The following is a 13,648-nucleotide window of genomic DNA, read 5'->3' as shown; positions in this document are numbered from 1 at the left end:
TTGTAATACAAAAGTGCTGAGGAGAATGATAAGCTTATACTAAATCTTTAATTCATTTTGAACCATTTGCTTCTGAAAATATCAGTCTAAATTCCCAAGCTGCCAGCTTATGATCAAGGAACTTAGGCACTGGAATAATCTGGATCTCCCTTTTTCAACATTTTTTGTTTCATTTTTTTGAAATATAAATCTATGTATACATATATACACATATCTATATGGCTCAGGGGTAGAGAATCTGCCTGCAATGCAGGAGACACGGGAGTCATGGGTTTGATCCCTGGGTCAGGAAGATCCCCTGGAGGAGGAAATGACATCCCACTCCACTATCCTTGCTGAAAAACCCGATGGATAGAGGAGCCTGTCAGGCTACCATCCATGGGTCACTGAGTCAGACACAGCTGAGCACATGCATGTGCACACCTACACACACCCACACACACCCACGTTTATCATTACCTATACTTACAAATTGATGGTCCGGGATCTGAGCAGAGTACATTAATGAACACCTGCTCTAGAATGAATTTCAACTGGGAATAATAATCACTAAATTATTTTAGTGCTCACAGGGTATCAGGGACTGTTCTCAGTCCTTTATTATAACAATTCTACAAAGTGAAGTGAAGTCGCTCAGTCGTGTCTGACTCTTTGCGACCCCATGGACTGTAGCCTAGCAGGTTCCTCCGTCCATGGGATTTTCCAGGCAAGAATACTGGAGTGGGTTGCCATTTCCTTCTCCAGGAGATCTTCCCAACCCAGGGATTGAACCCGGGTCTCCCGCATTGTAGGCAGACGCTTTACCATCTGAGCCCCCAGGGAAGTCAACAATTCTACAAAAGGAGTCCTAAAGTGAGACTCGGGGAGATGAAATAACTTGCTCAGGCATCTCCATCAGAAGGCAGGGTTCTTAACCATCCTGTTCTGCTGTGGGCAGAGAGGGATTTAGGAAAACAAAGAAATGTGGAAGCAGGACAGGAGTATATTTCTCCACACAGGTGACATGTGCCCCGACACGCTGGAAGAGAACTCACATCTTCCTACGGACTTTCCCAAGAAACTGAGTGCAGAAAATCCGGGCCCTCAGTCTAAACAGCTGAAGCTCTAAATATTTTATCATACTATTTTTTGGAATTGAGTTGAAAGTATCAAAACATGCATGGAACGGAAGTTGTTTTAAGTGTTGTGTAAAGTTGTTTGAATGGTTCTTAGTGTTTGCTCCCTGCTGAATTGAGTCAAAATAGCTTAGACTGATAATTATAAACTGACTTTAACGAATGAACTATTCTTTAAAGGGGAAAATTAGTTCTTTTCATACTTAAACTACGCAATTGTGAATGAATAGATTTTTAGTAATGAGAATTACTGAACATAACAATTCTAAATAAAATATGTGGACATAGTTTCTTATACATGCACTGTGACATTAGCACACAAACTGTTATCGCTCAGATTAATTTACATTTCTTAATATGGGGCCGACTTCCTTTTTTTGTTCCAACTGAAAAGCAAAATTAAGCTTTTTTTTTCAGAGTTGAAAACACATTCTATTTTTCACATAGACCATTTGGTGAGATTTATTTAAATAGAGTGAAGAACTGGGTAATATATGACTTATTTTATCCTTTACCCCAAAGTATATTTTTTTTCTGTTAGACCTTATTTTTATTCAGACAATTCCTATTCTGGATTTTTTCCTTCTTAAACTTATTGTCTGTTGATTTACCATATGCTTATAGACAACTGTTAATGACATAATGGAAGTCATCATGTAAACAAATCAGAATCTCCAAAAGTACTGAAATAGAACCAATGAAAAGAGGTCATTACACTGAGTAGAGAAAAACAAAAAATTAGAATGAGCCAGCCTCAGTTTTAGAAGGTCTGGCAGAGTAACAACTGAGTATATCAGATTCTGGGGAGATTTTACGTCCCTCTTTTTTTTTTTTTTCCCGTATTTGTCAGCTCAAATTGAAGTTCTGTTTGCTATTGTAGGAAGAGCAATTTCTTGGAGAAAACAAGTCTTTGACTTAAATTTAAACCACATTTGGAATTTTCACATTACCTTTTCATTTTGTAAAATTCAAAACGTAACTCACATCAAGTAAGTGTGCCATCCAAACTGCAATTCCCATGCTTATGTCTGTACCAGAGAATGACTGAATTGCTTTGTTAATTTACACTGGTGCTATCCACTTTTGGTATGCAACAATGAAGAAACAAGAGTGACTCTTACATGTGCCTAACCCAATGGTTCAAGTTAATTAGACTATAATGTGCACATTTTTAGTTATACAATATTTTTCATAATAATTATATGCTATGGAGACATCTATTAAAAGCCTAAAGTGATCATTTAAATGCAAAATCTCTGATAGAACTCCATTATATTTTTCATACTAAATTAACATTACAGGCTTCTAATGGATGCTTTAATTAGGCATCGATGTTATCCGTAATATTTGGCAAAATAAAATCTGTCACTGTGAAATATTCATTAAGTTCAATTTCCATCCGTCAATATCAAGTGTTTTCTGAACCTTATGATTTAAGTAAGAAGCTAAGAGCTAAGTGAGAAGCTAAAAAGCCTTAGACAAGCCTCCTTCCTATGTTTCCTAGGAAAATACATGGTCATTAAGTGTCTTTTGTATTTTACAATTGCCCAACAACTGGCTTCTTTTTAGTCATTTAGGCTCAAAGGCGTTCCATTAGAAGGTTATCCTAATGCCACACAGAAGGTCTGCACTAATTGGAATACACAGCTCTCAGGACGCAACACAGAGGAAATGTGCTGGGGTGTGTATTTGTAGGCTCCATTAGAAGAATTCCAGGGTCAGCAGGGGTAAGAGGAGACAATCAGAGAGGGTCAGGAGTCAACTGAGATGCTGGGACAGAAACCTAATACATAAAAGGTTTGAGTGGCATGCGGGGAGGTAAGCCACGGCAGGCCACGCAGAGCAACACAGGAAATAAAGCCGAGATGCCTACCAGTAATTTTCCCATTGGCTTCCAAGGGAGGCTGCCAGCTCACGATGACAGTGCGAGGCTTCCCTTCTCGAGTAATGACTGTCAGATCCTTAGGAGCAGAGGTCGGGGCTGTGGGATGAAACACAAACATGGTCTTGTTGTTGGATGTGAAAGAAAACAGACATTTATGGGACTTCTAATCATGATGCTGACACACAGAATCTATCATGACATATATCATGCTTATTTTACCGTGGATGATTTAAGTATCTGAATTAAGCAAAGACACAGAAATTAATATTTTCCAGGAAGTTAACTGCCTTTCAAAGGTGAGAATATAGAGAGGAGAATGGAATATGTATGACTATAGAGAAAAGTATAATTGGCATTTTCAAGTGAGTGATTCACTAAAATTCAGGAACCATTGTAAAAGTTAGCAAGATCAATGGCTACATGTTTCCAAGAAACAAAAATTCTGTTACAATTGCAGGATTTGTAAGTGAAAGTTCACCCAATGCTATTTTTCCTTAAAAAATGAATTTTAAATACAGGTCACAACATCTTGCTTAGGTAACATCTAGTTATCTCCCAACAAGAAGGAAAAGAAATATTTGAAAATAGAGGAGACAAGGAATCTATGAGGGTCTTACTATCAACCTGCGTGTGTCTGCTCAGTCACTTAATTGTGTCTGACTCTTGGCGACCCCGTGGACTATAGCCCACCAGGCTCCTTTGTCCATGGGCTTTCCCATGCAAGAATACTGGAGTGGGTTGCCGTTCCCTTCTCCAGGAGATCTTCCTTTCCCGGGGATCGAAACTGCCTCTCTTGTATCTCCTGTCTTGGCAGGCGGATCAACCTGGTAGGAAGTAAAGACGTCAAGAAACCCTGTCTTGCTTAGAGCTACTCTTCCTAATGTTGTTTGAGGGGAGCAGAATTTATCACCCCCAAATATTTTGCCTCTTTGGCATAAGAATTATCTTAAGTTGATTATTTTTTTAAAAAAAGCAGACAGAGGAAAAGTTTCGAAAACCAAGTAGAAGTTACCCTTTCATAAAAGAGAAATTTATATTTATAAGGTATCCCCCTTTATGTGCCATTGGCTTCCCCGGTGCTCAGACGATAAAGAATCTGTCTTCAATGTGAGAGACCCAGGTTCAATCACTGGGTCAGGAAGATCCCCTGGAGAAGGAAATGGCAACCCACTCCAGTATTCTTGCCTGGAGAATTCCATTGGCAGAGGAGCCTGGGGGGCTACAGTCCATGGGGTTGCAAAGAGTTGAACACAAGTGAGTGACTAACATTTCATTTCCCTCTTTGTACCAGGAAAACAAGGAGACAGAGCCTTAAATGTACATGCCCTTGTTTACTGTGGTATCTTTCGTTGTGCTGCAGGAACTCTCTGCAGGGGGTGGGGGCGTCAGGCTCAGTAGTTGGGGCACATGGGCTTAGTTGCTCCTGGCAGGTAGGATCTTAGTTCCCGACCAGTAATGGAACAGCCACCCCCTGCATTGTAAGGCGGATTCTTAACCCCTTAAAAAATAAGGAGTAGTAATTTCTTCATTCATTTTTCCCCATCATAAACATAAACACACACCAACATCTTGGGCATGTGTGTTTGGACTGCTCAGATGCTACCCTCTCCTCCTTCATTTAGAGAAACACGTGGCTTTTTCCTTTGGGGGACAAGGTCTCCTCTCTGTCACGTGAGCTGGGAGCAACATCAAGTAGGAGTTTCCTGGCCTCCATCTCACTTTCTGTAGCTGTGTGATTCTCTCTTCTGGGAAACTGAATGTTGACAGAAGAAAGGAAAACACATGGAGTCAAACCACTGTAATTGTAACATCTTGCAGGGAGAGTTCAATAGTTCCTCATCTCTAATGCCTGGGGATGCTGCTGCTTCTGTCCCTTGCCAAGACTTCATTATTTAAGCTATCCTTCCAATTATTTTTATTTTACCTAAATTAACTAGAGTAAAATTAAGGATTTATCACCTGGACAGGAAGCACGTTTCATTTCAAGAATTTGTCGGCTGCCATTATCCTTATTATGAGCAATTTCAGCACAAGTGCATAATATGTGGCCCCATAGAGTCTTTGCATTATTACAGAATTAGAAGCAAACTTCAGAGCTATTTCATTCACCTCATTTTCTTCTCACAGTTATAAAATGTGCAGACACTTGCGAATTACTTCTTGCTTCTCATCATCACCCACGAATCTTATCCATGGGCTATTTACACCTTTGTCCAGATCATTATCTGTTTTGACAATCACCCTTTCTACCAGCCACATTTCTAAAAGTTAATATCTTTCTCTCAGCTATGGGTCTCAACACTGACGTCCTTACAAGGCTAGGAAGTTCAGGAGAAATCAGTAGGGTTCATTTATCAAGTCAGATGTTGTTATGCGTTTATGTTTATGATGGGGAAAAATGAATAAGGAAATTACTACTCCTTTTCTTTCACTCAGGGAGGACCAAATACCTTACTGGTTTACATTTAACTCCTTTCATCTCCTTTTAGGTTAAAAGAAAGAGCATGACTTTTATTCATCCCATAATGTATAACTCTCCCTGAGAAGCTAAGAACACTGGCATCCTGGGCAGATTTCTAGGAGAATGATTTTATATATGTAAACACGTAAAATAGAAGAAGAAGGTGTTGAAATTAAACAAAGAGGGAAAACTTCTTACAGAAAGAAGTGCCCCCAGAATTGTTAAAATATTCCCAGTGAACTCAGAGTTAGGGTAGTAATCTGAAATTAAAATTAGAGCTGCCATGCTATGGGACAAATTCAAAAGGAAAAAGAAATTCAACTTACTCAGATAAAAGTTTTACTACCATATGCTTTAAAATTTGGAAATGTGTGGTACGGTTTATCCCCAAATATGATGTAATAATACCAGGAAAGCAATTAAAAAGTATGTTAAACCCTGTTTCCTTCAGATGTTGGATCTCTGTGAACTATAATTGCAAAGTGCACTGCAAGTCTGCTAAGGTTATAAACTCAACGTTTATGACCCACAGTAAATGTGACTGGAGAAATTTACAGTGAACTGCATTCACTCTTGATTTGAACTATTGCAAGATGCATGAAAGTTTTCCATTGTGTTGCCTTATTTCCAAACAGTGAACATGACTCCCTAGAAATTTCTTCCCAGTCAACTGTGTGTGTGTGTGTGTGTGTGTGTGTGTGTGTTAGTTGCTCAGTCATGTCGATTTTTTGCAGCCTCACGGACTGTAACCTGCCATGCTCCTCTGTCCATGGAATTCTCCAGGCAAGAATACTGGAGTGTGTAGCTATTCCCTTCTCCAGGGGATCTTCCTGACCCAGGGATCTCCTGCATCACAGGCAGATTCTTTTACTGTCTGAGCCGCTAGGGAAGCCCATAAGGTAAGCATCTACAAGCCTACAGCTGTAATGCAGTTTTTCATTTTGCATCTAATCCCTTTCCAAAAAAGTAAACATTACAATGTCTGCTGATCAAGGACACACATGCATTGGACAGAGAGAAAAATGCCTTTACTTCAATGTATTGAACAGCAGACTTATATTCAGAAATCTTCAATTAGTGTACAAATTAAAACCAGATTACTAATTCCACCGGGGACTCATTTTCTTCTTATCTAGAGTAGGAAGAACAGTATTTGATATAAAAGTGCTATGAATGACTTTATACATGATTAACTGTAATTTAGACATCACAGTGCACACACGTTCCGGATTCCTCAGAACCTAGAAAACCCCAGCGGCCAGCAGCCAGTGGAGAGGCTTCTTCACGTACCTGCCTCGTAGGTGGTGGCGTGTGCAGTCATGCTCCAGGTACTGGACCTCCGGTTTTTCGTGACCATGACGGAGAACTCATACATCGTGTTTGGTTTGAGGCCCGTCGCCGTGTAACTCAGGGACGTTGTGTCTTCTGACTACACAAGTGGGAAAGAAGAAGAGAGAGAAAAAAATGAACTCTGTCAACTTGGTAAATCAAGACACAAAGGAAGACGATCCAAAGCAACAAAAAAGGAATTTATTCCCAAACAGCAGAAGACCCTGGACAAAGCACTGACTTTATTTCCTTTCTGTCCCAGTTTACACTGGCTGATTGTACATCTAAAACATAATCGATAAAATCAGGTGTTATGTTGTTCAAAGGGGCAGATAGCTGATAAATTTTCCCAAGTGAGGCAATAACCACAGAGACAGGACCAATTCCACTTTCTTCTGTCAGTTCCATTTGTAAGGTTATCTGCACTGACTGGAACTTCAATTTATTTCTAATAATTGAGAACTTTTTTCAGAGGCTTTAATGTTTTGTATATTTCACATAAATTATTATGATTATTTTCCATAGGTAATAAAATGAATTTTTACATATCTAATGCTTATGCTTTTTTTAAAAAAGGCTTTATGATACAGACTTTTACTGATGCCAGGATCTATATAGCTATTAAAAGGAAAATGGACAACAGTAATATTGTGCCGAGTGTTATGAACAGATCACATTAAACACAGACTGAAGTATGGTCATTGGAGCAGTTAATCAGGACGAAAACAATAAATCAGATAAATATTAAATGATTACATTAGTGTTAATATTTTTCATCTTCTGAATCCATTATTTACCTTTTAAACAACAGGTTAAGTATATTTTAGTAGAAAGTAAATTATCTCTCTGTATTGCTTACTCAAGAGATCAAAATTATAACAAAGAAACAGGTTAATCTCCCAGGTTAATGTGTATTTTCCATATGATAAGGCAAATTTAAAACTACTTATGCCTCTTATAAATTTCAATTTATGATTGCTATTTGGTCCTTGATCTTCTTCCAAGGTTATACATTTACTTTTAGGTTTATTACATTTGTTGTATTTCCATGTCTAGAAAAATCAAGGAAAACATTTTGTCTCCACCTATGTCGTAACTATCTCCTCCCTAGATGCCCCAGTATATCTTTCTTATTCTACTATGAATCCTTCTTAGATTATAGCTATGAAAATCCTACATTTCATTATAAAACCAAATAAATATTTAACTGTACTGATAACATTTCGACATGTGCCCATCCATCCTATTAAAGTGATGGCCTCATAAACATTTATCAGAAGCTCCTCTTTAAAAAAGTCATAAAAATGTGAGCCCTAAATAAATGCAAAAATACTTTATAGACTCAGAAAGATGGAACCCCATCAAAAAAAACATGAAATGGGCAGCTAGTATCTGACGTACTGATATATAACTTCCAATCTTGCCCTCCTTCCCTGTCATGATACCACTAAGTCTTCAAAGTAGAAAGATGGGGAGAAATGGGCCAGTGAGATATAGTTTGGCTAGGAGGGAAGGACAGACTGTAATAAAACTTTTCTCTTTGAACGTAGACACAACTGGCATTTGGGAGACAACCAAGCAATATTGTCCTTGCTTGTATTCCTAAATGATACACTTGCATCATTTAAGTACCATGAATTCATTGAATTTTCTCAGGAACTTTATGGAAGGTTACTGCTCATCATAAATCATTAGCCTGGAAGTACCCTGGAAAGTCATGGCTGTGTGTGTGTGTGTGTGTGTGTGTGTGTGTGTGTGTGTGTGTGTGTGTGTGTGTGTGTGTGTGTGTGTGTGTGTGTGTGTGTGTGTGTGTGTGTGTGTGCACGCGCGCATGAGGGAGACAGAACACAGAATACTACCTCTCTAAGCCTCGGTTTCCTCATTTATAACATAGAAATAACCATAGCACTGACCTTAATGGTACTAATTAAAGTGCAAAAGTAAAATATATTAACTGGCTCAGAGTAGGTAATAAACAAATGTTAGCTACAATATTTTATGCATTGTCTAGTGTGAAATATAGGCACTGTATATGTCATATATATACACATACCTACATATATATATATGGAATTTTATGCACATGACAAATTGTCCATTGAGCTGTAAGAATTTTGAGTACTGATATTGAATCTTGCATAACTTCGTATCTCCTGTAATACCCATGCTGTAATCAATAGTCAGTGAATGCATTTTGAAAGGAATTTTATGTAAAATATCAAATGAGCAATCACTTTAGTAGAAAATAAATTATATAAAAAATTCTCTATTTGATAAGGAAGGTCAATATAAAGTTTTGGGCAATCAAAATATGAATGTCTGGCCTGATGTGGGACTAAATGAAGTAGACAGTATTCCTGTGGGGCGTGGTCTGGATAATGCCATCAGGTCATCTGAGTTCCGGCTCTAGTTTGATGGGGAATTTCATCAAGTTGCACAACCTACCCATAAAGATCTCTACATACATACATAGCTGTAAAGAATCTTACTTATCCTTTTTATAGTAGGTGCCAACACCCCAATCACATAGATGAGAAAAATGAGGTTGAATAAATTAAGTAACAGGACAAGATGCAGCAAAGCCAGCTTGTAAGCCCTGCTCATTTCACTCAAAGTATGCATTTCCCCCTCTGTACACTGTGCATTCTCTGCCTAGCTTATAAAGCTATAGTGGAGAGTGAGATGAAGTAAATAGATGATAGTGGGCGTGAAAAGTTCAAAATGCAAAACCAAACCATTCTATTCCTATTCTTTATAAAATTTATTGTATGTACATTCTGGATTGACCAGATATGGTCTGTATTTATCCTGCTCTCCAACTGAACTAACTCTCCCCCTCTAACCCTTCTTCCCAGGGTATGGGTGCAGAGTGTGTATGTGTGAGAAAGGTGATGAAATGTTAGTGCTTGAAAGCCTTATTAGGTCAAAGAAGGTGATGAGGAGAGAAACAGTGACAAGATTATTTTTATGCTCATACTTCAATCCATAAGTGAAATCAGTCTTTCCTTACAGAGGATGATTTTTGGTTGGATCTCTTTTGTAGGTATTCTTAACGAAGCTCAATAATTCTGTCTGTTTTATTAACAATTCAACTAAAAAAACATACTGCTTCTGGAAATTTTGGAGCTTAAATCATTCTGCAGAGATCAGTGTCCCTTAGAACATTTCACACATTGGCAAGGTACCCACGGCCATTCTGTGAAATGGATGTATCCACACAGTACAGTAAAATTTTTAAAGTAGTCCTTTAAACTTAGAATTGGGTAATCTGTATATAAAGAGATTTTTAAAAAAGTGTTCTCTTATGTTTCATTTATTGTCTTATCTGATAATGTTATCTTTATTTATGGTTCTGCTGTGTCTTAAATCTGATACTGTAAGAAGATGGATAGGACACTTATTTCGATGATACTATTTGGACTAGGCTGGAGAGTTCCTCCAAGTATCTGACCTTGCAGGGAGGCTGAGCCAAAGGAAACTGCTTTTCAATTGGTTTCAACTAAAATCTGATTTACTATGAAATGTGAATTTTATGCCCTTTAAAGGTTGAATAAAACTAGAAGCAGAACTAGCATGACTACTGGAAAAAAAAGAGGCAGACTTATAAAATTATTGGTGGATTTTGCTTTAACTCCAGGGTTTTTAGAGTCAGAAATTTCCAAAGGACATTTTAATCCCCTCCCCCGCCACAACAACATTGGCTTGAGGCTGGATTAAGCACAATGGCAGTTCAGTGGAAAGAGCATTGGATAAAGTATCAGGAGATCCAAATTCTCCTTGAAAGCTATCCCAGTAAAGTGGTGCGGAGGAGGGATACAGGGGAGTATAAAGATTCTGGAATGCTAGGGTCAAACTATTGCTCCCTCCGTTGCTGGGTAACATTTGGGCTCCTTGTTTCTCTTCTAGTTTTACTGAGATATAACCAACATACAGCACTGTGTAAGCTTAAGATGTACAAGTTAATGATTTGACTTACATACATCATAAACTGGTGACCACTAAACAGTAAGTTTAGTGAATACACACTATCTCATATAGATACAAAATTAAATAAAGAGAAACAATATAGTTTGATTGTTATTAGAACTCTTAGGATTTATTGTAACAACTTTCATATATAACACCAATTGCTGTTAATTATATTTATAATATTGTACATTACATCCCTAGTACTTATAACTGGAAGTTTGTTCCTTTTGACTGCCCTCCCCTCCCCGCTTATGCTCTTATTTTTAAAGCTACCTTCTTCATCCTAGATGGGCTTTGCTTGTGGCTGACATGGTAGAGTCTGCCTGCAAATGTAGGAGACCTGGGTTTGATCCCTGGGTCGGGAAGATTCCCTGGAGAAGGGAATGGCTACCCACTCCAATATTCTTTTTTTTTTTAACTTAACTTTTTTATTCTCTGCTGAGAATCACAAAATGATTTTGGAGTTACTGGGCCAATTTCTTACTTAGCCAAGAACATTTTTATATTTTCTAAATTTTAAAATAATGAACATGTCTTTTTTTCTAAAGAAAAAAAAGTGTTTAGAAGAAAGGAAAGGCATTACAATGGCATAAGTATAATAAATGACAGAAGGACCCATCCTGGTTGAGGCGAGGGTAGGAAATGTGCACACTGCTGGTCATGCACCTTTGATGATCTTTGGAGGAGCTCGCTGTCTCAGCCTGAAGAAGAATGGATGTGAAAGCACATTTGAAAGCCACTCCTGACACTGATGTGATCTTCTGAGACTCAGCTCTGATCTTTCCCTTTGGAAAGGTCAAAACTGAGGTCAAAACTTCCCTTTGGAAGATGGGTCTCTTTTTTTTAAAAAAAATTATTTAATTGTAGGGTAATTACTTTACAATGTTGTGGTGGTTTCTGCCATACATGGACATGAATCAGCCACGGGTGCACACGTGCTCCCCATCCTGAACCCCCCCCCCCCCCCCCCCCGCACCTCCCTCCCCACCCCATCCCTCGGGGTTGTCCCAGAGCGCCGGCTTTGAGTGCCCTGCTTCATGCATCGAATTGGTCATTTGTTCTACAATGGTAATGTACATGTTTCAGAGCTGTTCTCTCAAATCATCCCACCCTCGCCTTCTCCCACAGAGTCCAAAAGTCTGTTTTTACATCTGTGTCTCTTTTGCTGGCTTGCATATAATGTCATTGTTACCGTCTTTCTAAATTCTATATATATATGCATTAATATATTGTATTGGCATTTCTCTTTTTGACTTAACTTCACTCTGTATAATGGGCTCCAGTTTCATCCACCTCATTAGAACTGATTCAAATGTGTTCTATGTTATAGCCTGAGTAATATTCCATTGTGTATATGTACCACACTTCCTTATCCATTCGTCTGCCGATGGACATCTAGGTTGCTTCCATGTCCTGGCTATTGTAAACAGTGCTGCACTGGGGTGCACGTGTCTCTTTCAGATCTGGTTTCCTCAGTGTGTAAGCCCAGCAGTGGGATTGCTGGGTCATATGGCAGTTCTATTTCCAGTTTTTTAAGAGATCTCCACACTGTTCTCCATAGTGGCTGTACTAGTTTGCATTCCCACCAACAGTGTAAGAGGGTTCCCTTTTCTCCACGCCCTCTCCAGCATTTATTGTTTGTAGATTTTTTGATGGTAGCCATTCTGACCGGCATGAGATGATAACTTATTGTGGTTTTGATTTGCATTTCCTAATACTGAATGATGTTGAGCATCTTTTCATGTGTTTATTAGCCATCTGTATGTCTTCTTTGGAGAAATCCACTCCAGTATTCTTGCCTGCAGAATTCCGTGGCCAGAGGAACTTGGTGGGCTACAGTCCATGGGGTTGCAAAGAGTCGGACACAACTGAACAACTAACTCTTTTTCACCTTAAACAGTCATCTTGTGAATATTTTAAATATGTTTTCATATATTACTTCACTTGAATAAATTATGAATTCTGTAAAGTACTCCATGGAGCTGAGTGTATTACACATTTCAAAATTGTAAGTAACAACATTAAGTATGTGAAAGTGAAAGTGTTAGTCACTCATTCATGCCCAACGATTTGCAACCCCATGGACTATAACCTGCCAGGCTCCTCTGTCCATGGAATTCTCCAGGCAAGAACACTGGAGTAACAACTAAAAGACGTTAAATGTCCTCTATGATCTAGCACAGTCCTAAGTAAATGGTGGGCACTTAATTACTTGATCTCATTTTACTCTACATTTGTATATTGTTATATACACTATACTAATGTGGTAGGCTAGGTAATGTTAGAGTATATAAATGAATATTTGTTGGAGTTGCTCTGGCTGACTGATAGAGATGTGAATGGATGACAATGTCTCAAATGTGTATCTCTAAGGCGCTCCTGGGTGTGTGTGTGTGTATGTGTGTGTGTGTGTGTGTGTGTGATGACTCAATGAGAGGACAGGGATAAGGGAGCTGGTCTAATTCATATTAGTTAAAGGGGAGGGTGCACCGTGCATTTTCTTTACCACATGAGGGCCTTTCAAGGCTAAATGAGGAAACAGATGTTAATGACTCGAGGTGTGTTCACCACCTAAGGATAGTATAAAAAAATCTTCATGTATTCCTTCTCATATTCACTATAAGGGTCTCTGTGTACAACGTTAATATGCGTGACTGTGGTATAAACCTAGATTCCAAATGAAAAGAAAAACACCAAAATCTATCCAGGAAAGTAACACAGAGCTCTGCTATTTTCCAAAGAAAATGACATTCCCTTGTACAGAATTACACTATTTATACAAACCCAACATCTGGTGGAATTCGAATACCATTTCGCAGCTCTTGATGCTTTCCTACCTCGTCTTAGAATTGTTTCCTAAGACACAATAACTCCCATGTCAGTTTTAGG

General features: G+C 38.5%; 1 protein-coding gene across 6 annotated transcripts in view; it reads right to left on the bottom strand.

Moving 5' to 3' along the window:
- Nucleotides 1–13,648, bottom strand: part of DCC (DCC netrin 1 receptor) — a 1,219,152-nt gene that overhangs the window by 139,847 nt on the left and 1,065,657 nt on the right. For all 6 annotated transcript variants that reach the window (XM_043444495.1, XM_043444496.1, XM_043444497.1 and 3 more), the window contains 2 exons: nt 6,752–6,890; nt 2,989–3,096 (listed from right to left, as the gene is read on the bottom strand). In XM_043444495.1, the coding sequence (XP_043300430.1) occupies nt 2,989–3,096; nt 6,752–6,890 (247 nt within the window). The remainder of the gene's footprint in view (nt 1–2,988; nt 3,097–6,751; nt 6,891–13,648) is intronic.

This window comes from Cervus canadensis, chromosome 23 (assembly GCF_019320065.1).
Source record: "Cervus canadensis isolate Bull #8, Minnesota chromosome 23, ASM1932006v1, whole genome shotgun sequence".
Lineage (NCBI taxonomy): Eukaryota > Metazoa > Chordata > Mammalia > Artiodactyla > Cervidae > Cervus > Cervus canadensis.
Note: the sequence above shows the minus strand (reverse complement) of the source record. Positions and strands in the feature narration are given on the sequence as shown.